We start from the raw sequence: 24,517 nt of genomic DNA, 5'->3' as shown, positions 1-24,517 counted from the left end.
ACAAAGAAATTTTAAAAAATCCCAGAAAATATAGAATATGTCAGCAGGATTGGTGTTTTTTTGTTTTGTTTCTTTTTAAAAAGGAGTTCCAGGAGGCATCACTGGCTTTAAAATTAATTAAATAAGAAGTATAAATTATTTTCAGAAATAAAGAACATACCCCAAAAAAGGAAGCAAAACACCAGGATAGTAGGATAGGCTAAACAAGTATAAGTTATTGCAAACGGGGTTGGTATTTGTGGTTTGGAATTCAGACATACAATGGATGAGAGCAGTGATTGTGAGGACGATGAGGGAAATTCATTCCAGAGCATATGGCCAGCACAAGCAGTTGACTACTCAGGCTTTACATGGATTAAGTGAATTTCACTGAAAGAAAGCAAATCCACACTCTCAGATAGTCATATTTGGAGGCCTATAACCCTTACGTGCATTAACACTTATCTGCTCTTGACTTTCATGAGCAGAATCTGGATAAATCCGTATACCGTGCTTGTATTATCATCAATCATCATCATGCATTTGCCTTGTCCCAAGACATTGGCCAATATTTAAAATGTTTGCCTTTAGTAAAACAATAGGCCTGTATGATCCCCAACAGTGTTGGGTTCTTGCCAGGCTTGCAGAGTAATGAAATTTAACACTTCCAGAAGTGTATCTTCTGGAAAAATACTTAGGTATTTCTAGCAATGGAAGTTTGAGGTCATCGTTAAATCTTTTATAAAGAACTATAGGGGGCCTGCCTGCATTTTGTTGTTGAGTCAGGTAATGTATCACTCTGGCCATTTTCTCACTTTTTTGTGCATCTATCTCAGTCAGAAATTCTCTCATATTTATTCAGAAAAGCTCCAGTTTGCCATGCTTTATTGCTCATGCCTGAGTTTTGATATAATTTAGAATACAGTTCTTTAAATCTCCTATCAGTGGCTTGCAAAAAAAGTCAAATGAGAAATTGAAAACTCTTAGTAGGTTTAGCTTATTGAAAAACAAAGAATTTTCTAAAATAATTAATGCTTTGAGAAAAAGGTCCTTTAATTTATATTTCCTCAATTATTTCCCCTCCCCCTGATCACAAACTCTTTATAATGTTTCACTGACACAGACATAGGTTGGAAGAACAGGACTGAAATAGATCTGTCATCTTTCCCCAGGGATATTTCCTATTGCTGTCTGTATCAAAGACTGAAGGATGACACAGGTGCAGTACTCTTTTGCCAAAGGGCAGCTACCGATCAGATAACAGCTTACAGCAGTGGAATAGAAAATAAGACAAGTCACTTGATTTCTATTTCTGATATAGACATTGTTAAAGAGCCTGGTTTCTGACATCTTTATTTTCTGGTACTATAAACTTAAAGAGGCCAGTGATTCAGTTACCCACTGTACAATTACTCCTTCTACCAAGAAGGGTTCCCCTTCTTCTCCTCCTCCTTATTTACATCATGCAGTTGTTTTTGTTTTCCTTTATTTCGGGACACTGTTCTCTTTCTGGGCCAGATTACGGTTTAGCTCTATAGATGCACAAGTGGGAGAGATGGGGTAAGTGTGGGTCGTAGCTGAGCCTCATTGCACAGCAGGAGGGGAGCATATGCTGCATCTTTGCAGTGTGTATTCCCCAGGAGAAATTTTGGATGAGTCAACTAGAATTTCTCCTGAAGCATCCTCTGCACCAAGACATCTTCCCCCATCCCCTACTCCTGAGTTTCCCAATGCAGGTCTCTGTGTTAAGGCACAATCTAGATATTGGTGTGTAGACACCAAGTAAAAATTGTAAAATTTCTCAGTTTAGTGTAAAGAAACTTAAGTGTAGGTGGGAATCAAAGTCAAAGTTAAGAGTGGGTGATAGTTTATTGCATATTTTGTATGAACTTACCCCTATAATTTCTGAAAATATTATTGCAAATGCAGGTTGTAAAGCTCCATTGATAATTGCAGAAAAAGTTCCAACTACAAAGTAAGGCCATTCACTTTTGTTCAGCTTCATAACTTTCAGAAATGAAACTGGAGGCACATTTTCATCCTAAAATATATGAATCTCATTAGAACAATTATGTAACACATCGGGGATGGAGGAGGGGGAAAGAAGGCATGTGGATAGTCAATTACATACTCCCAGCTTCATCCCTGGGTACCCAAAACTATTTGCTTTTTAACAACACAACTCATGAATTACATGCAGTAATTCGGTCTGTTACTCAGTACACAATATTAATACCTGAAATAAGAAACAGAAAAAGATACTTCTTCTAATAACACTTGTATATTAATTCTGACAATCACATTTTGAAACTTATCTTGCAGGGCTTACACACAAAATTCCTATAGTCTTCAGCAAGATTGCACAGATAAAAGGTGCAGGGTTAGGACCAATTTGTTTTTGCCAATGCATTTGGTGGTATTTTGGTGGATCTGACTGGATTATTCATTATGAACAATTTGTTTTTATTATCCACAACTAGATCATCATTTTTACTAATGTTTGTTATGCAAACAAGTCAGCCTACAGATCACAAAGTGTTTGTAGCAAGTATGAATTCAATTATATGATATTCAGAATTTACTAGATGAACTGTGTGAATGATTACATGATTTTGTTTCTGCTCCATGGACTATATGATATAACCTATATAGACTGCTTCATGTAATTCTGTTTCATAATTTAACCAATTTATTTTCATGAGCTATGGACCTAAATTCTTTCCATAAACTTTTACACAAACCAAAGCCGCAGTTTGTGTGTTTGTTTGTATGAATGTTCATGTTTAGTAAAGCCAAAGAGGTTATGAATATGACCAGATCAAAATGTGATTCAGAATTTACATACTTGTTCCAAATATTTTGCCCCCCACATTCACTCAGGTCTCTCAGTACTTCTGTATACTAACTCGTTAACAAGCATCCTTATTTGTTTTTATCACATCAGATTTTGATCCACTCTTTGTATGCCATGTTTGCACATTATATTAACATTTATTGTTACTTTCCCTTAAGCAAGAGCCTCCCTCTTCTCCTATCCCAGACTGAGTGAGCTCTCTGCAAACTTGGCATTTTCTTATGCATTAGGTGGGATAATCACTTCTATCTGAATATTACTGTCCCACTAAGGAAACAAAGGATACTAGATGCAGCATAATAAAAAAAATATTTCCAGCAAAGACACATACAGGTTGAACAATTTTCACATCAAGGCTATCATCCTGTATTTCTGACTTTTTGGTGCTTTTTCGAGTCAATCTCCTTCTCAAGCCATTTCCTATTGATTCTTTCAGTGCCACTTCGGTGGTGGTTCCAGCTTCTTCTGACTGAACTTCAGTTCCTATTGTCTGAAATGCAGTAAAATAGCATGCCAAGAAAATAATTTATTAATATAATTATTTGGAAGTTCAAGATATTAAACTCAAGAGTAGCCAAAACCACTGTTAACTAAATGGAATAATTATCAGATCTGAATGATATCTGGTAGTCTAGTGGTTATAAAACAGATTGACTGTACTTCTGAAGATCTCCTCTGGGCTCATAGCCTGGTTCTGCCATTCTTACTCATGCTGAGTAGAATCTAACCCCTCAAGAATGCAATAAGACAATTTGTTGAATAAAGTGCTATTTATTGAGCTTGTTTCTTGTTTGCATTGAGTTCCATTACACTGTTCTCTTAGGCTTTGTCTATATTGAACTTCGTTGGCAAAACCTTTGTCATTCAGGTGTGTTAAAAACACACCTACACAGGCTGAATGACAAAAGTTTTACCGACGAAAAGCATCAGTGTGAACAGCACTTTGTTGGCGGGAAGTTTTTTGTTGGCAGGAGAGCTTTCTCCTGCTGACAAACAGCAGCTACACTGAGCACCTTTTAGCAGCACGGCTGTAGCGGCACAGTGGTGTCACTAAAAGCGAGGTAGTGTAGACAAAGCCTGAGTATAAAGGAGGAGACTTTAAAATGGGTGTAAACCAGTTACACCCATGTTAAGACCATTTCCATTGTCAGAGTGGCATAGACGAGCCTTAATGTAAATGAGAATCAGGCTCACTGTGAGTAAAGTGGCAGAAGTGAGTTCTCAGTGGGGCATACTTCCAAATACTGAAGGGAAGCAAAAGCTCCCAACTAGTGCAGAACTCTGAAAATTCTGGATGTAAGAGATAAAGAGGATGATGAAGCTGGACCAGATTTAAAACAAATTTCTAGAGCCAGATTCACCAGAGGCATGAGTAAGTTCAATAGATGGCTAAGGATTCAGAGTATTGATCAGAGCTAGATCTCTACACAATTTGTCTTTACTTTTCCTCATTTAATTTTTGTTATCTCTAATCCAATATTCTTAGGACTTTTGGCCTCAAAATTCCTTTACTCATTTCCATTTATTTGGACTGATCCTGTGCATATTTTTTTGAGCTTTCCCAGTTCTGCAATTTAGTGTTCTTCTGTCTCAAGCAACACTTCCTATTCTTTCTGCTACAGTTTCATTGTTGACAAAATGTTGTGAGGTTGGGGCTCTGACAAAATCATATATGATAAAATCAGCAACACAGAACATGATGAAACTTAGAAGACAGTTCATAGGAAAACTACCTGCATGTTTACAAGTTTGCAGTAAATTCCGTTTGTTTTCATCAGTTCACGATGGGTCCCTTGTTCTGTGATGACTCCACCTTCAAATGCAGCTATAAGATCTGCATTTCGGACTGTAGACAAGCGATGAGCTATTACAATGGTGGTGCGGCCTTCTCTAGCCTAGAAATGGCACAAAAGTAGATTTAATGACTACATGTACATATAGATTTTTCATCTTCAGTGTAGAGCCAGTTGAAATATTTTGACTGAAATTTTCCCATTGTAAATTGTGGCTTTGTCAAACTTCAATTTTCTGAATAGGTAAACTGAAACAAAAAGCAGTTTAAACATTTCAAAATAAATTATTTTGTTTCAAATGTAGATCAGAAACAATCTTGTTTCAATATTTCCAAATATTCCTTTTTGATCAAAAATATCTAAAATTTCTGTATCAACATTGCCAATTCAAAACATGTTTTGGAATTTTGATGTTTCAACTTTTTGTTCTAATTCAAAACAAAGTAATTTTGAAAGCTTGAGGTTTTCCAGGGAAAGGAAACCTGCATTTTCCTAAAGTTCTACTTCAAAGCACTTTACAAACATTAACTAATTGAATTCTAAAGCCCTTATTTTGCAACCCTTACTCAACCTAATGTGACAAAGTTCCTCCTCTACCTTGGTGGGTCTTGCACTGACTGGTGGATTTGCTCGCCTTGGAGCTTCATGGCAGCCCTCAACTTGGCCGTTTTTCTGAACCCACAGTCCAGGTCGACTCCTCCTGTGTCTGACCAGGAGTTGGGAGGTTTGGGGGGAACCCAGGCCCGCCCTCTACTCCGGGTTCCAGCCCGGGGCCCTGTGGAATGCAGCTGTCTAGAGTGCCTCCTAGAACAGCTGTGCGACAGCTACAACTCCCTGGGCTACTTCCCCATGGCCTCCTCCCAACACCTTCTTTATCCTCACCATAGGACCTTCCTCCTGATGTCTGATAATGCTTGTACACCTCAGTCCTCCAACAGTCCGCGTTCTCTCTCAGCTCCTAGCTCCTCTTGCTCCTCGCTCCTCACACACGCACCACAAACTGAAGTGAGCTCCTTTGTAAAACCCAGATGCCCTGATTAGCCTGCCTTAATTGATTCTAACAGCTTCTTGACTGGCTGCAGGTGTTCTAATCAGCCTGTGTCTTAATTGTCTCCAGAAGGTTCCTGATTGGTCTGGAACCTTCCCTGTTACCTTACCGAGGGAAAAGGGACCTACTTAACCTGGGGCTAATATATCTGCCTTCTATTACTCTCCTGTAGCCATCTGGCCCGACCCTGTCACACTAAGTAAAAGCTACATCTGTGATGCTCTAAAATGTTCTCTATAAAGTTACTTCAATTACCCACCTGATTTTGGAGTTAGATTATTTGTGAGAAGAATACACCAAATGCCTGAGTCAGCTAGTTTCAAAAACAGATGAGAAAAGGCTTTAAATGTCAATTTTAACATTAAATTCTGGAATAAACTGACAAGAATTTTATAGTCCAGCTAGAGGCTCCAAGCTATGTGTAATTCAGTTTTAAAATCTTCACTGAACACCAATATACTTCCAGTCTGACTGTTATTTAAGTTCCTTTCAGAAGAAAGTGAAGGTGACAGTAGTAGCATGTTGTCTGTTCTGAGAAGAACAGCACCTAGATCTGACAACTTAATATTGTTACATAATTTTAAGGATTGAAACAATCTGTCACTCCCAATCAAGGAATAGCTGGTTTTAGCAATGCTGGATGTGAAGAGAATACTGTTGCTCTGATGTTGAAATCCACTCCCAACCACAAATTAAGGATTGGAGGAGTATTTTATGAAAAAATAATATGATACTGATAGATACCTTGACATTGTCAAGTTATCTAAGATGACTCCTGTAAATTAGAAGCAAACCCTAACAGAAGAAAATTAAGTTAGTGCCCTTAAGTATAAAAGGGCCAGATTGTCCCCTCTGCAAGAGCAAGAACTACAAACTGAGTAGATATTTGAGGGGGACTGGAAGGAGGAGTCCCCCTTCTCTAGACCTGAGTCTGGAGTTGAGCAGCAAGCTAGCTCAGGGGTCTGGAAACCTCAGCGGTTCCCAGTCCCAGGCAGTTTGCATGGCAGGTGTGCCCCAGAGTTCTAGGACCTGTAGGCTCCCAATTCCACAACAGTGAGACTAAAAGTCTGAAAGCCCAAAAGGGTTTCAGGCTCCCTGCTGTGGATCTGGAAGCCTAGACTCTGAGACCCCGAATACATTAGGTCTCAGAGCTTTTTGGACTGCCGAGCTCCCAACTCCATGGCAGGGAGCATGGAAGCCCTCACATGGGAGAACTGCCCGGGCAGGAGCCAAGGACCCTGGAAGCCCAGGCTTCTGGCACCAGAGCAGCCTGTACGGAATATCACCAAAAAAATTTACAATCAGACGTACTGATGGAAGGCCTTCTGTTAAGGTTTGTGGGGATCCAGATTCACAGTTTGGACAAGTAAATGCTCTCCAAACATGCCTCCATCAACCCAACCACTTCTAGGAGGAGTTACAAGCTGGAAGAGAGGTTCCTGATAGTGCACACTGGGAAAAGGCTTCAGGGAGCAGAGACAGTGTGAATATTGGGGAATTTGGATAAAATTCTAAATTTCAAAAGGGCTCAGTTTTGCCTCTAAGAATCACAGAATATCAGGGTTGGAAGGGACCTCAGGAGGTCATCTAGTCCAAACCCCTGCTCAAAGCAGGACCGATCCCCAATTAAATCATCCCAGCCAGGGCTTTGTCAAGCCTGACCTTAAAAACTTCTAAGGAAGGAGATTCCACCACCTCCCTAGGTAACACATTCCAGTGTTTCACCACCCTCCTAGTAAAAAAGTTTTTCCTAATATCCAACCTATATCTCCACCACTGCAACTTGAGACCATTACTCCTTGTTCTGTCATCTGCTACCCCTGAGAACAGTCTAGATCCATCCTCTTTGGAACCCCCTTTCAGGTAGTTGAAAGCAGCTATCAAATCCCCCCTCATTCTTCTCTTCCGTAGACTAAACATCCCCAGTTCCCTCAGCCTCTCCTGTGGATATATCTCCAAAAAGCTCTGGAACTCATGTGTTCCAGACCCCATAATCATTTTTGTTGCCCTTCGCTGGACTCTCTCCAATTTCTCCACATCCTTCTTGTAGTGTGGGGCCCAAAACTGGACACAGTACTCCAGATGAGGCCTCACCAGTGTCGAATAGAGGGGAACGATCATGTCCCTCCATCTGCTGGCAATGCCCCTACTTATACATCCCAAAATGCCATTGGCCTTCTTGGCAACAAGGGCACACTGTTGACTCATATCCAGCTTCTCGTCCACTGTAACCCCTAGGTCCTTTTCTGCAGAACTGCTGCTGAGCCATTCGGTCCCTAGTCTGTAGCGGTGCATTGGATTCTTCCATCCTAAGTGCAGGACTCTGCACTTGTCCTTGTTGAACCTCATCGGATTTCTTTTGGCCCAATCCTCTAATTTGTCTAGGTCCCTCTGTATCCTATCCCTACCCTCCAGCATATCTACCTCTCCTCCCAGTTTAGTGTCATCTGCAAACTTGCTGAGGGTGCAATCCATCCCATCCTCCAGATCATTTATGAAGATATTGAACAAAACCGGCCCCAAGACCGACCCTTGGGGCACTCTACTTGATACCGGCTGCCAACTAGACATGGAGCCATTGATCACTACCCGTTGAGCCCGACAATCTAGCCAGCTTTCTATCCACCTTATAGTCCAAGGCACAGCCCTGCACTGGTGGGGTGGAGTAGAGCTACATTGCTCCAGGAGCAGCACTGAGAGGTATCCTGACTCAGACACATGATGAAAATAAAGAGTATGATTATTGCTCCAGCAATTTAGGAGGTCACATAATTCTTATCATGTCAGCCACCCTTCAATCCAACTTAATCAAGTAGGACTGATGGGGATTCAATTTCTATTGTAGCTGATGGCATTTTCTCCATGAACGCCTGGCTCACAGTGAATCTTTTAGAGGTAAATTATGACGCTCTCTCCCCCATGCCTCACACAACAGCAGTTCCTTCTCTGAAAAAACTTTCAGTATCTCAAAGAGGAGATGCAGATGCAGATGTCTGGATAGACCAGGAGTCACACTGATATATGTTTCAGAAAAGTCATGTGATAGTATCCTGGATTGCATAATATTGCCAAGAAGCACATGGGCTGGCTCTACATATATCCGGTCCAAATCATCAGCTCGACAGATGTTTCCCAGCCTACCCCAGACCCTGTGGCAGACACCAGAAATGATGTTCCATCAGCCTCTACCTGGTCTTTCTGAAGTATTTACTGTACATACAGTTATGCTTACCCACAAGGTAATATGCATACTCACATAATGAGAACAGGAAAGGATGGGGAAAGAAAACTCAAGGATGTGCTTGCTACTGGTTGAGTAATAAGTTGTACTATATTGTAAACATGGGCACATGCACAATACAAACAAAGAATACAGGATAGGCAAAGATCCGTGTAGCCAGCTGCCTTAAACAATTAGGGTAAAATTTTCAAAAATGCCTAAGCGATTAAGTAAATGTAACCCTTAGTGAAGCCATTTAGCTAAATATATTGCTGGTGAGTTGGAATTTCAAATTCTGTTTTTAAATGTATTTATTTTAAAAGCATTTCAATTTACCCTCTAATCAATGACAAATATAAATTATATATATAAATTAAAATGTACCTCAGAAAATTTAGCTCATACCTGCTCACAGAAAATTTGAAAAGTTTAAAGATTAGTCCTAAGTTCATAGTTTTAAAGCTATACAGACCTTGTCCAGTGCTGTTTGCACAACTGATTCACTTTCAGTGTCCAAAGCTGAAGTTGCCTCATCGAGCAGAAGAATCTTGGGATTGCGAACCAGAGCTCGTGCAATAGCTATTCTCTGTTTCTGACCTCCACTCAGTTGTGCCCCTCTTTCTCCAACTATGGTTTCAAACTTCTGCAAAGGTATTAAGATAGGTTTCCAGATCCCTCAATGATACTTTTATTTTAACATGTAATACCAATAAAAGACAGTGTAAAGATAGAGTTGTGCTCAATCTGCAATGCCCACAAAATCCTTCCCTTTTACCAAAGCACAGCCAAGAAGACTGTATCATAAGCAAGTCATATGATTTTATCTTCCTATTTTGTGTGTTTCCAGGATTCTGATATTTTCAGTCTAAACCAGGGGTTCTCAAACTTCCTTGTACCGCGACCCCCTTCTGAGAACAAAAATTACTACGTGACCCCAGGAGTGGGGACCAAAGCCTGAGCCTGCCCAAGAGAGAGAAAGCTGAAGCCCAAGGGCTTCAGCCCCAGATAAGGGTCCTTTAACCCGAGCCCTGCCACCCAGGGCTGAAGCTCTCTGGCTTTGGCTTCGACCCTGGGTAGTGGGGCTCGGGCTTCGGCCCTGAGTCCCAGCAAGTCTAAGCCAGCCCTTGGTGACCCCATTAAAACAGGGTTGCAACCCAGTTTGGGGTCCTGACCCACAGTTTGAGAACTGCTGGTCTAAACCATCTCTGCAAAGTACTAATCAAACCATGACTTACAGAGTTAAAATTACTTTGTTTCTATCATCTTTCAAGGTAGCTGTGAAAGAGCCCTGGCAAGGTTTGAAGTGGCAATTATGAATTTAGCTCACTCTTACTTCTGAGTTATGGAAACTCCTCTTAAGGAGCTACTTGGTATTAGAAGGTTGAAGAGAGAACAATTTGACAGCAGAGCCGTCTTGCTTACATCAGGCAGTTTCATGATAAAGTCATAGGCATTGGCTTCCTTGACAGCTTTTTCAATCTCTTCCATAGTGACATCTTCACGGCCATAGCGGAGGTTTTCTGCAATAGTAGTAGCGAATAGCACAGGCTCCTGATTCACCACACCAATAATCTCCCTCAGATATCTTAAATTTAGGGTCTTAATATCATGCCCATCAATAGTAATCTAAATGTAAAGAAAATTAAAACATGAATGTAAGTGTCCTGATCAAGGATACAAACTCCACCAAGATTATCTATATTATTTAGGAAGACATTTGTATTTTGCCATCTAAAACATCAGCAGTCAGGCCACTGCTAAACATTACAGTAATTTGATATATAAAGATCCAGCTCAGTTCAGGTATCTTACCATGCCCTTCTCTGGATCATAAAATCTCTGGATCAGTTGAACAGTTGTACTTTTCCCACAGCCACTGCTACCAACCAAGGCTACTGTCTGGCCACAATTAACCTTCAGATTCAAGCCTTTCAACACCTACATAAGAAAATAATAATGAAAAAAAATTAACAAAAACATAATGGGCCAATTTCTGCTCTTCCTTACACCATATGAATCTGGAGAAAATTTAGGGACTTCTGTGGAATTTCTCCAATTTTCTCCAAATTTCCATGGAATTTCTCCAAAGTTCTCCAAACTTGGTTCAATATCAGTACATTGCACAATATAGTTGCTATTTACACCATAGCTCACTTTGCATTTTCTACTGAAACATTGCCATATATACATACTACATTCTGTCTTTATGTAGTAGCATCCTCATTTATTAGCCACACCCTTTTTATGAGCATTTACCATGCAACCTGGAGGGTGAACTAATTGCAGTAAAACCCATATATTGTGAATTCAGATTCAGCAAAACATGTTTATTTTATTGTGATGCAAAAGCCTCTTTACTTGCCTTGAATTCCCTTCAGTTGTACTCATTCATATTGGAATTTTTACACTTGTATATACTGGCAAAATTGATAGCCATAATTTACCACTGATAGTGAATTATGATGATGAAAGTTGGTAGTGTAGATGTGGCCAAAGTCTTGACTAACACTAAGGAAATTTTGCAATAATTTCTTATTACTAATATTGCTCTACTTGCAATAGCAATGTTGGGAGCCATTATGTAGCTGGGATGCGAGCATCTTATGTACAATGTTGATTAAACCTGTTCTGAACATGTTTAGATAATACAGTGCTTAAAATGCCAGCATTTCTTCTACAGTAGGGCTCCCAACTTTGCTGTCACCTGTGATCTGAACAAGAGTTCACCATGGTGGCAAATCTTTGAAAATGTCCCAAATGTAGATAAAGCTTTAGTGCGTGCCAACACTAGGGGACTTTACAGAAAAATACTCTCCAGTGATGCTTTTTTTTTTTTTTTTTTAGGATTCCCTAATGAAGACATGACCTTTGAGTGGAGTTTCTTCACTTTAGTAAAGTTTCACTTCACTATAAACAGGTTCTCTTATACTAATCCCTTTTGAATGCAGCATTTCACAGCTAAAGTTGGTATGAAGTGCTGCATTCTATGGGGATTTAATCTTTCATGCCTCCTCTGCTCAGAGAGGCAGAGCAGGGAAGATGCCGTTAAACTCTGTGGTGGAAGAGGAAAAGAAAAATCCCTTCCCAGGCTTCCAGTTTTGTAGTACTGCCCTACTCCTGACTGGAAATAGAATCATGGTCTACAGAGAAGGGCCCTTGTAGCTGTCAGCACTACCTACCCAACTTCAGGGAATGAAGAGAGCTCTTGGAAACCTATGGTGAGATGGAGAGATGGGGATCTGCCACTTTGTTTTTCAGTGTAACATGAAAATGCCCATTTTAGTACTTTTTTGGGGCGGGAAATAGAAGCTAACAACACTTAATTATAAGAGCTCCACTGTAATGCCATAGGAAGGAAGAAGTAATTAAATTTAAGAGAAACTGCCATTACCTAATGAAGATATATTGTATTTAAACAAATTTTAACAGACTTGTACCATGGGTACTTGTGGAGTTCATTATACCATCATTCTTAATGGTCTAAAATAAATATTTTTTCTTGATATAAATACATTAACATATGGGATTGGGCTTATAATAGCAACAGATCCTTTAACTTTTGTGCAAAGCCACTCTGGGTCTGTTTTCACTACAAAAACTAAATGATTTCTTAACTTAAGTTAGCTAACCCGAGGTAAAATCCTAGTGAAGACAAGGCAGTTTGTGGTTTTCACACAAGTTAGCAGTACAAGTTAAAGAGGGAGGCTTTTGCTAACTCCACCTTTTGAAAATAAAAGTTTATAGTGATGTTTTCCTGTCACTAAATGATAAAGTTATCTTTAATTTGGAATGCATGTCAGCTTCACTTCCAGTACCTTTACATCTTGCCTAGATGGATAATTGAAGTAAACATTGTGGAATTCCAAATTCCCTTGAATATTGTCCGGTTTGTAGCCAGTCTCTGAAAAACTGTCAATTTGAGGTTCCTAGGTAGAACAAAATACCAAACAGAAATGAAAAGGAAGAAAAGAGTAAATCTGATCATGTTTCCTAATGACATTCTCATTACATTATGCCAGCTGCTAAAAGTCTTAGAATGGAACATAATTATATAGTGATATTAAGTGAAATTTAATGGTGGCATGGGTGAAATCAACAATTACAACTGGCAGGTGAGGCTTCCAACCCATGTCACCAGTATTACCTGTTTTGTCTCTTCATTACTCTGCTCCTTAGCTACATATGCAATGGGGGGAGAGTACATTGAAGAAAGAAAAAAAATGAATAAAAACTTTTGTTTGAATTTAGTAGACAGCATTGGAGATTGAGTTCTTCTATTTATCCACAGGACAGCTGCAACATAGCTGGCAGCAATGTAACCTTTATCATACTGCCTCACCCTGACCTGGATGGATCACTTCTAGGAATCTAAGGCCTTGTCTACACAGCCACTTTAAAGTACTGAAACTCTCTCACTCAGGGGTGTGAAAAAACACACCCCTGAGTGATGCAAGTTTCAGTGCTGTAAAGTGGCGGTGTAGACATATGCCTCTTCATGCTTCGGCCATTGTTCCAGAGGACATGCTTCCATGCTGATGAAGCTTGTTAAAAAAATAATGCGTTAACTAAATTTTGACTGAACTCCTTGGAGGAGAATAGTATGTCTCCTGCTCTGTTTTACTCACATTTTGCCATGTATTTCATATTATAGCAGTTTCAGATGATGACCCAGCACATGTTGTTCGTTTTAAGAACACTTTCACTGCAGATTTGATAAACCGCAAAGAAGGTACCAATGTGAGATTTCTACACATAGCCACAGCACTTAACCAAAGGTTTAAGAATATGAAGTTCCTTCCAAATTCTGAGAGGACGAGGTGCAGAGCATGCTTTCAGAAGTCTTAAAAGAGCAAAAAACTCTGATGCGGAAACTACAGAACCCATACCACCAAAAAAGAAAATCAACCTTCTGTTGGTGGCATCTGACTCAGATGATGAAAATGAACAGGTGTCGGTCCACACTCCTTTGGATTGTTATCGAGCAGAATCAGTCATCAGCATGGACGCATGTCCTCTGGAATGGTGGTTGAAGATGAAGGGACATATGAATCTTTAGTGCATCTGGCACATAAATATCTTGCAATGCTAGCTACAATAGTGCCATGCAAACACCTGTTCTCACTTCCTGGTGATATTGTAAACAAGAAGCAGGCAGCATTATGTTTTGCAAACGTAAACCAACTTGTTTGTCTGAACGATTGGCTGAACAAGAAGGAGGACTGATTGGACTTGAAGGCTCTAAAGTTTTACATTGTTTTATTTTTGAATGTAGGGTTTTTTGTACATAATTCTACATTTGTAAGTTCAACTTTCATGATTAAGAGACTGCACTACTGTACTTGTATTAGGTGAATTGAAAAATACTATTTCTTTTGTTTTTTTACAGTTCAAATATTTGTAATCAAAAATAAATATAGTGAGCACAGTACACTTTGTATTCTGTGTTGTAATTGAAATCAATATATTTGACAATGTAAAAAAATCCAAAAATATTTTTTTAAATGGCATTTATTATTGTTTAATAGCGCGATTAATTTTTTTAATCTCTTGGCAGCCCTATTCAAATACAGTTTATCTTTTTTAAGATCCAGTTCTGCAAGCTCTCAGTCCATGGAACCTCCATTGGCTTTTAAATGAAGTCCGTGGGAGTTCCACGTTTTGAAGGCTTGCAGAATCTAGCCCTTAGGCCTTGTCTACTGTACTTTTTTGAGAAAACGCTCACAGTAGCACCATCACTGGTGCAGCTCCACTGACTGACAATAGCAGCAGTGCTAGTGTAGACTGGGAAGCAGAGTTTTTAATCACCATTACTTCTAATCCTATCCCAAGCAGGTCTGGAATCTTTGGTTGTAAAAAGATGAGCAAACATGTAAACCCCACCTACACTAGTGCTCCAACCATTGCTACCACCAGTGCAGCAAGAATTGGAAATTTTAGATAAAACAGGTTAGTGTAGACAGAGCAACTGACTGATAAATACACCTCCCATAGTGTCATTGCTTACATACACACATACCTATTTATAAGAAAACAATACGCTGTTTTACATTTTGGACATTAAAGGTAGATGTTAAACAGTCAAATCACTGGAAATAAACCAGGGATTAACTCAGACCTTTAAATGACGAATAGCTAAAGATATATAATCTCACAAAAAACTAAGCTTAGACTCGCAAGAGCCATTATTGTTTTTCTCCCTCTTGTTTAGACTCTCAGTAAAAAAATATTTGATTATGCAAGTTTCACAAGGATTTTGGGGGGTTGATCTTCAGTTCAGCTTTAATCTGGCATCTTTTTTGACCCTGCAGTGTTGCAAGTAGAGATAACTGCAGGCACAAGTTTGCACCTACAATTTTATTCATGAGTGTACATGATGTCATTTAAATATCTAAATACCTCATTGCCACACCATGTCAGATAGACATTTAAATGGCATCAAGTTGCACTCAGTTTTTTGTGCCTGCTAATCACAGACCCAGAAAGAGAGCTCTGACTTAAAAAATCTGACTCCCTGTGTATTCAAATGATAGTCATAGTAAAGATACTTACATTGTCTATGATATTAAAGATTGCATAGGCAGCTCCCCTTGCATTAGCAAATGCCTCCATACCTGGTGCGGTCTGTCCAACACTAAATGCTCCAATTAATATAGCAAAAAAGACCTAAAGAAAAAAATTACAAGAATGCTACCAGGTTATCCAGTCATAAAACTGTAATGGGATAACTACATTTATTCATGACTATCTACTAATATTGGTCCAAAATCTTTCATGTTTGTTATACAAGTTCAGCATGTCTAGATTCAAAGAAGAAAAGAAAGGAAGGGCAGCTACTGAGGCAAAAGATAAAGGATGAGAGGAAGAAAAGGGACTCTAAGATGGGAATCATGTTCCTTCATGAGATGACCCCAAGATGGATATTGCTTAGACTCAGGTGCTGATGCTTGGGACAAGTCAGAGGTGGTGTCAAGGTTCCTCCCCCACTCTGAACTCTAGGGTACAGATGTGGGGACCTGCATGAAAAACCTCCTAAGCTTATCTTTACCAGCTTAGGTCAAAACTTCCCCAAGGTACAAAATATTCCACCCGTCGTCCTTGGATTGGCCGCTACCACCACCAAACTAATACTGGTTACTGGGGAAGAGCTGTTTGGACGCGTCTTTCCCCCCAAAATACTTCCCAAAACCTTGCACCCCACTTCCTGGACAAGGTTTGGTAAAAAGCCTCACCAATTTGCCTAGGTGACCACAGACCCAGACCCTTGGATCTGAGAACAATGAAAAAGCATTCAGTTTTCTTACAAGAAGACTTTTAATAAAAATAGAAGTAAATAGAAATAAAGAAATCCCCCCTGTAAAATCAGGATGGTAGATACCTTACAGGGTAATTAGATTCAAAACATAGAGAACCCCCCTAGGCAAAACCCTAAGTTACAAAAAAGATACACAGACAGAAATAGTTATTCTATTCAGCACAGTTCTTTTCTCAGCCATTTAAAGAAATCATAATCTAACACGTACCTAGTTAGATTACTTACTAAAAGTTCTAAGACTCCATTCCTGGTCTATCCCCGGCCAAGACAGAATATAGACAGACACACAGACCCTTTGTTTCTCTCCCTCCTCCCAGGTTTTGAAAGTATCTTGTCTCCTCATTGGTCATTTTGGTCAGGTGCCAGCGAGGTTACCTTTAGCTTCTTAACCCTTTACAGGTGAGAGGAGCTTTCCCCTGGCCAGGAGGGATTTCAAAGGGGTTTACCCTTCCCTTTATATTTATGACAGGTGGTTTGAGGAGTTGGGTTAACCCCCCTACAGACATAAGTAAACAAATCTACATAGAACAAAACAGGACAACCAACCTTTAGGGACTGAGTCTTTTTACTGCTAAAATTATTTTAGATGTTAACTGGCTTTTTGACCAAAAACAAACATTTTCATGGAAAATTTTCATTTTTGTCAAAATTTTCCCATTTTTGACAAAAGGATAGAAATTGAAACTTTTCACCAAAAATGCTTTTCAGAAACTGAAAACCTTTTGAGTTTCAATTGCTTCCTCACTCCTTCTCCCAAACTAAAAAAAGATCATGGGACGTTTTGAAAAAAAACTGGCTGTTATATATATTTTCAAATATATATATTTTCAATATATATATATATTTAAAAAAAAAGTTTTATCCTCATATCTGACCAAATAGATTCCCCCTACCTTCTTCGGAACATAGAGAGGAAGTCCTTCTGATAGTCTCTTTCTTTAGAAAGGTTTTCTCTTTAGGACACTCCACTTTGTAAGACCCCACTCCTTTGCTGCTCAAGCTTATGGTTTTATGGTAAGAGTTTTAGTAACGTGTGGGCTGGTTTTATGGCTGTGTGCACGCTGGTTGTGTTGTTGTGAGGGGCAGGTGGCTCTCTGGGCAGATAGCTCTCTGGCCACATAGCTCTAAGAAAGAGTAAACAGATGACCCAGGTGAGTGCTTGAGTTGTGCTGGGAGACTTGTATTGATTTGTGTGACAGTTGTGCCTGAGGAATTTTGTATTTTGTTGTATGGGTGGCATACTAACCTATGAAGAACTGTGGTACTGGGGCTGAATATTCCATCATTTGTACAGTCTTCTTCTTATCACTCATTACAACCAATAAAATTGTTGCATGCAAATTAGCTGTAGAGTAAGGGTGATGATTGGTTGAGTATAGCATATTTATCCCCATTGACTTCAACAGGGTTGCATGCGGTGTAACTCAGTGCAGGCTTATTCTGTTAAAACCTAAACAAGTTCCCAAAATTTTGTTTGGTTTTTTTAATTAAAATTGTTCATCTACTGAGGTACACTCACCGTAAGGACTTTTCCAATACTATAATCATCAGATAGCACCAAAGTGGTTCCATACCAAAATGCCAATGCATATGATGCATATATCAGTAAGAAAGCAATACCCATAGAAATGTTGGCTGTAATAGCCTTCTTGATTCCAATGTTTTTGGCATCTTCTAAATTCTTATGATACCTGCAAGAAAAATCGCATGTTGGAAATTTAAAAAAAGTTAGCATATCACATTTCTTTATTTCACTGTGCCTATCAATTTTCCAGGTGCAGACAACATTTTAACAAGCAAACAATCAGATAGATCAAAAAATTACATTAGTTAATGTAATGACCACTCCTGCTTCTGTGACTAGGCCTGCTGACTAATAGCTCCAATTGTAAGAAAAGAAAGATAGATTAGAGAGAAGGGATGTCCATTAATTTCACTATAAGATACACTAGTCTCTTCTCTCTACCTTAGCTAAACTGTGTTCAGTTTCCTGAAAACCAGCCCTTCTTTCCTAGATTAAAAAAGGAAAATAATAAATTGTCTCTTAAACAAATAGTCAAAAGGACATATTCAGAGTTGGCAGTGCTGTTCCCTATTAGAAACCTGAGATAAATCTGACGGTTGGGTGAAATCCTTATATGTACATAAATATCTATGGGTCCCAAATAAGTGGGAATAGAATGGGAAGCCTTCAAGGGCTTGCATTCATCTTGTTCAGGAAAGACAAGTACTGTAATTAACACAGACTGGAAGTATTGCAGACTGGGAAAACAATTGTCTCAAAAATAACTGCCAGGCTATTTTTTAAAAAATATGTAATAATTTATTCCCCATATTTTTTTATTTTAAATGTCTTTAATCATCCTAAAAGCACGAAATAGAAATAGTACAGCAGAGGACCTCCAGACATCCTCCCTGCATTTGCCCTTTTGTCTCCCCACAATTTTCCACAGATTTGTTAGATTTACTTGTTAACCACAGATCTGACAGAGGACCAAGAGATTCAGAGCCTTAAATATAGGTGGCACCATTTTTCAGAGCTGAGTCATAATTTTTAAAATTTATCTATGTGCTTAAATGGTCCTGTCACCACAATACCTGTTCACCTCACGAACATTAAAAATGTATAATCATGCACCCCTGTAGGATATTATAGGGTGCAATGGGATGTGATTGCTGTGCAGCAACCTCTGCTGGCTGAGTGTGCTGCTGGTGGTGCTCCCTGCCTCAGTTGCCTTCCCCATGGTGAGTCTCTTCAGCTTTCCACATACAGGTCAGTGCTGGAGATGTGGCTTGGACCTCTGGCCATGTCATAAACAATCCTTTCTAGGGTAACAAAAGTCCAGCTAAGGAGTCCCAACAAACAAAACAGTTCTACCCTTCAGGGGCTTCTCTTCAGCTGCTCTCAGCCCCTTTCAGGGCTACCTGTGAGTCTTTCCCACACTCCACTATAGAGCACTCTGCTCCCAGGTGGCTTCCCCTGGAGTACTGTTCTCAACCCCTTCCTGGGCTCAGTTTTCTCCCTCCCTGCCTGCCTATAGTTCCACACCCCAGGACTGATCTCTCTCAGGCCTTTTCAGAGGTCCAGGTGTCCATTAACCTGTTACCTGACCCCTTAGTCCTGTCCCCTCAGACTCAGAAGCAGCTAATAATTATGGCCCCATGAGGGGTGCTGGCCTATCGCCCTTTAAAGGGACCAGTCACCCTATGACAGATGGAACTGAGATACAAGCAAATTAAGTGACTTGATTCAGGGCACACAGTGCCATGTACCAGAGGCTGGAAGAAGAAATTCTGTGGATGAGTAAGAGGAGAGCACTGACAAGGTGCATTCACATACTATGGTGATGTGCACCCTAAGAAAGGTGTTGAGATGAGCTGCATGGCCCCTCTCACCTTCAGCAACGAGTCAGAGAAGAGTTCCTGCCAAGTTTTGTGGCTCTGATGGTCATCTTTAGATAAAAGGTCAGGACAAATGACAAGAATGCTGTTTCATAATACAATAAGAATAAATGAACCTAACTTAATGGAACTACCAAGGTGTATACATGCCATGGCTTATTGAGTAACCACATAATCTTATTAGTGTTACCCTTGTCTTTTCTTTCCCCATCCCCCTTTTTTGTCTGTTTATAGGTCTATTTTGTCTGTCGCTTATTGTGTGATATTGAAGTTAGATTGTACACCCTTTGGGGTACTGAACATGTCTTTGTTTTGAGAGGATCTGGAAAAAATAAACTATACAGCTTACAATAAAACCTGTAAAAGAGAACATCCTTATTAGGCAACTTCCTGTCTTAATTACCCCAAAATACACTGAGTACAATAGTGCTCTACCTTTATTTGAAGATCCCTTTCACCAAGGAACCAGTTTTGTCAGCCCCCTGGTGTAGACCGACTTTCAGCAGTGAAGATACAAGAAAAATTCAAAACATCTAAAGACAGAGTTTTAAAACTAGCTGACGAATGAAAACATTTTTCTGACCTTTTGATTTCTTTTTTCTGTCCTCCAAAAGCTATCACAGTCCGAATTGCTGCCAGAACTTCTTCTGCAACAGCTCCTGCTTTTGCATATGCAGTTAGTTCTTTGTCAGTGAATGCAGAGAGTATCTGTACAAAGGAAAATGTTTTAAACCTATTGTTCAAAGAAAAATTGAATCAGCTTGAGCATATTATGACTTTTCTCTTTCCAAAAAATGTATTATAATGCCATTTTCCAGAAAATAAGTCTTTTGCTTAAATACCATAGAATGGGCCAGACCACTTATTATAGGAATACATCAATTATATAAACATTAAATTTTAGTGTTAGCCTCTATCAAAAACTGAAACCTAGATTTTCTGCTTTCATTCAGTGCACAAGTGTATGTGTGGGTGGCCCTTAGTGAACTGGTTATGGCTCCCTGTTTGATTCTCAGGGCAGATCTGCACCACTCTGATCCCAGATAGGTTAGAGCAGCCAGTAGGACTGGATTAGATCCATCTGGACTGGATTAGATGACCTATCAAGGTCCCTTCTAGTCCTACATATATATGATTCTATGCTCCCCACACACTTGCTAGGTAGCAGGAAAAGCCACAGCAGAACCCTACTTATACTTTGATAATTTTATTTTCCATATGTATCCAAAGATTGGAATTTTCACAAGCCAAAGGATCAAGGCACTCAACTCGCATTGAAATTCAATGGTAGAGGCCTAACTTGCTTAGGCCACTTTGAAAATCCCAGCAAAAAGCAATAACAAATCTGGAATAAATGTCTATTTCTGAGACTAAGGTTTGGTCTAAAAGTTTTTGTACCAGTATAACCATTTTGGTTAGGTGTGTGAGTTTTTAGCTATATAGTTACACTGATACAACCCCTACTGTGTACACAGTTATATGGTTGTAAGGGTGCCTTATAGTAGTATGGCTTCTTCCCTTTCCCATATGGGAATAAGCTATACCAATATAACCAACTTTACATCAGAAAAATTGTGTCCACAGTAGGGACACTTTATCTGTATCACTTAGTCACTTTAACTATGCCAGTTGTCAAGGTTCCTTCCTCACGCTGAACTCTAGGGTACAGATGTGGGGCCCTGAACGAAAGACCCCCGAAGCTTTTTCTTACCAGCTTAGGTTAAAAACTTCCCCAAGGTACAAACTTTGCCTTGTCCTTGAACCCTATGCTGCCACCACCAAGCGTGTTAAACAAAGAACAGGGAAAGAGCCCACTTGGAGACGTCTTCCCCCAAAATATCCCCCCAAGCCCTACACCCCCTTTCCTGGGGAAGGCTGGATAAAAATCCTTACCAATTTGTACAGGTGAACACAGACCCAAACCCTTGGATCTTAAGAACAAAGAAAAAGCAATCAGGTTCTTAAAAGAAGAATTTTAATTAAAGGAAAGGTAAATGAATCAACTCTGTAAAATCAGGATGGTAAATACCTTACAGGGTAATCAGATTAAAAACAGAGAATCCCTCTAAGCAAAACCTTAAATTACAAAAAAGACACAAAAACAGGAATATACATTCCATTCAGCACAGCATTATTTACCAGCCATTAAACAAAAGGAAATCTAACGCATTTCTAGCTAGCTTACTTACGAACTTAACAGAGTTTGAGACTGCATTCCTGATCTGTTCCCGGCAAAAAAAGCATCCCAGACAGACTGACCCTTTGTTTCCTCCCCCAGCCTCTCCAGCTTTGAAAGTACCTTGTCTCCTCATTGGTCATTTTGGTCAGGTGCCAGCGAGGTTATCTTAGCTTCTTAACCCTTTACAGGTAAAAGGGTTTTTCCTCTGGCCAGGAGGGATTTTATAGCACTGTATACAGAAAGGTGGTTACCCTTCCCTTTATTTTTATGACACCTCTATAGGTATAGTTCTATAATTCAACTTGTGTTTAGACAAGCCTAAAGCTATGATTTGTAACTGCCCTAAGGAATTAAATGTTCTATGACTCTTAGTGAGGAAATTAAGAGGCTCGCTCACTCACCTGAAACAGGACACGTTAGTGTACTTTTACATCTCAGTGAAAATTCACAGCTTTCACCCACCTTTGCCCAGAGAGCAGCTGAGAGTCCCAGGACAGGACTGACTGCCAGTATTACAAGGGTTAATTTCCATCCTTTTATGAAACCAACTATAAATCCTGCGAGAAATGTAGCTATTGCCTGAAAGAGCATTCCAATTTTGTCACCAATTCCTTCATTAATTTTGGAGACATCACTAAAAAACAAAATTACATCCAAAGAGTTGAGGAAAGTGTGGAAAACACAAAAGCTTTTCTATTGATGCAGTACACTTTGTCAATTCTGTCACATTTTCTAAAAGCTCTAGACTGCAGATTAATTTAGATATAACACACTTTGTATCCACACCTAACATAGGTTAAGAACGTTTCATCCAACAGAAACATACATGGGAGGTGGCCAGGGAAGAAAACCCTGTAGACTCAGAATGATTTTCTTAAACTTTACATGCAAATCTTGGAGGATTCACTTGAAGCACATGGACAACTGTGTGGAGGCGCACGCTGGCTGTAGGGTCCCTAAATTCCTCTTTCCAATATTTGTCAACAGCTGCCCCCAGGACAGCTCTCCTGAGGAGAAAATATAATGCAACCTTGGAAAACTGGACATTCTCCAGGGAAAATGTAATGTAACCTTTTCCAAATGACCTCCAACAGGGTTAAAGGTCATCCCTAGACTTTGTCCATGCTGGACCCGATCTATCCATTCCGTATCATCTCCTAAATGCATATATTGGACTCATTTGAAAGTTCTCCAGTGAGTCCCAGGAAAGACAGGGCAGTTCCTTTCATGTGAGCAGAAGAAAGTGATTGGGAGTTGAGGTTGTCTGACCTTTTGCCAGAATTATTCAACATCTTGTTAGCTTGGGCCCCCAATGTGCATGAAAACTGAACTATTATTTTTCCTTCTTGGTAATGATCCCTCAGGATAGGATTTAGTTGCCCTGGCAACATGAGGTGCTGGCATGGATGTTGCTGTGACATCCCTGATCTTTGGTAGAGTAAAGGAGTCCAGTCTGCAGGGCTCTCCATGTTGTACATTTCAACACGTAGATATGAAATTCACTAGATTCTCATAGAAGGATTTTGAAGACATTTTAATATAGCTCATGTTTAATAAGGTAAAGAAACATGGTTGTAAAGGGAATATCACAACTGATAGTTAAAAATATACTTACTCTATAAGTCGAGTGTTGAGTTCCCCAACATCATTCACATCAAACCACCCAATTTCCTGTCGCATTATTGAGTGGAAAAATTGTTGTCTGATTTTCTTAATTTGCCGTCCAGCTGCCAGTGTCCAAAATGCAACTTGTATGTAGGCTGCAATTAGAACACCAGCTCCTATTCCAGAATAATAGTATGCATATCTGAAAGGAACAAAATTGCAGAGATCCTTTAAATTGGATTTTTTTTCACCCCAAACAAGTCTTTTAGGTATAGATTTTAACTTCAGTACTTTACATACACAAATAAACCAATATGGAATATTATTTGGACACTATCTGCATTTTTTCCTCTCTTCAGTGTTGGGAATATTTTTCTGTAGATACTTTTAGAACCATATTTCATATCTGTCCACTTAAATGTGTGACCTCCACAAGTTACCTAAAAACCTGTACTTTTTTTTAATCTAAGAATGGATAGCTCAGAGGCCACTGACATATGGGTAGAAAACCTACTTGGAATATACTTTACTGTGGAAGTACTGTACTGCTAATAATGAAGAAAGGTAAAGGGTGGAATTTGAAAATCCCATTCTGAATTTAATGAAGCAGCCAGGATAACATAATTGAAATTATTATTTCATGTTTGACTGTCATCATCCTTTACTAGTTATACACAATTTCATTTACTCAGTGAAAGAATTTTGAAATAATTTAGTTTTAAAATTAGTATGTATTCCTGAAGTAAAAAAAACAAACAAAAAAAGCACTCCTCTATAAAGCTAATTCGGTTAAATCACAATGATCCTCATCACATATAGGACCAAAAAAAAAAAAAAAAAAGATATTAAATAAACCTTTGTTGCAGGTAGATGCCAATAAATTCCTGAAGTGGAATTCCATTTTATTACGATAATTTAAAGTTCAGCAAATTCCTCTAGCTCATATGTATATTCATAACATGTATTTTAATTTTATTCAATACTATATTCCATGTGCCATAGCCATACAATAGGAAATTACATCTAAACTTACTTTGTGTGAGGCACATGCCAAATTTCATTACTAGACTAGTACATTTATATAAAGATGAATAATTACAAAATAAAGATAAAAGCCATTTGGAT

At 39.2% G+C, this 24,517-nt stretch overlaps 1 protein-coding gene across 1 annotated transcript in view; it reads right to left on the bottom strand.

Annotated features, from left to right (window-relative positions):
- ABCB1 (ATP binding cassette subfamily B member 1) overlaps positions 1-24,517 on the bottom strand; it is a 68,582-nt gene that overhangs the window by 31,074 nt on the left and 12,991 nt on the right. The window contains exons 6-17 of the mRNA XM_048838047.2: positions 23,403-23,594; positions 22,250-22,421; positions 20,192-20,316; positions 17,726-17,897; positions 15,444-15,557; positions 12,710-12,820; positions 10,707-10,832; positions 10,317-10,520; positions 9,367-9,537; positions 4,567-4,728; positions 3,165-3,323; positions 1,874-2,020 (exon numbers count right to left, since the gene is read on the bottom strand). Of these exons, the coding sequence (XP_048694004.2) occupies positions 1,874-2,020; positions 3,165-3,323; positions 4,567-4,728; positions 9,367-9,537; positions 10,317-10,520; positions 10,707-10,832; positions 12,710-12,820; positions 15,444-15,557; positions 17,726-17,897; positions 20,192-20,316; positions 22,250-22,421; positions 23,403-23,594 (1,855 nt within the window). The remainder of the gene's footprint in view (positions 1-1,873; positions 2,021-3,164; positions 3,324-4,566; positions 4,729-9,366; positions 9,538-10,316; positions 10,521-10,706; positions 10,833-12,709; positions 12,821-15,443; positions 15,558-17,725; positions 17,898-20,191; positions 20,317-22,249; positions 22,422-23,402; positions 23,595-24,517) is intronic.

The sequence above is a fragment of the Caretta caretta genome, chromosome 2 (assembly GCF_965140235.1).
Source record: "Caretta caretta isolate rCarCar2 chromosome 2, rCarCar1.hap1, whole genome shotgun sequence".
NCBI classification, from domain to species: Eukaryota; Metazoa; Chordata; order Testudines; family Cheloniidae; genus Caretta; species Caretta caretta.
The sequence above is the reverse complement of the archived record's forward strand: the minus strand, read 5'-3'. Positions and strand labels throughout refer to the sequence as shown.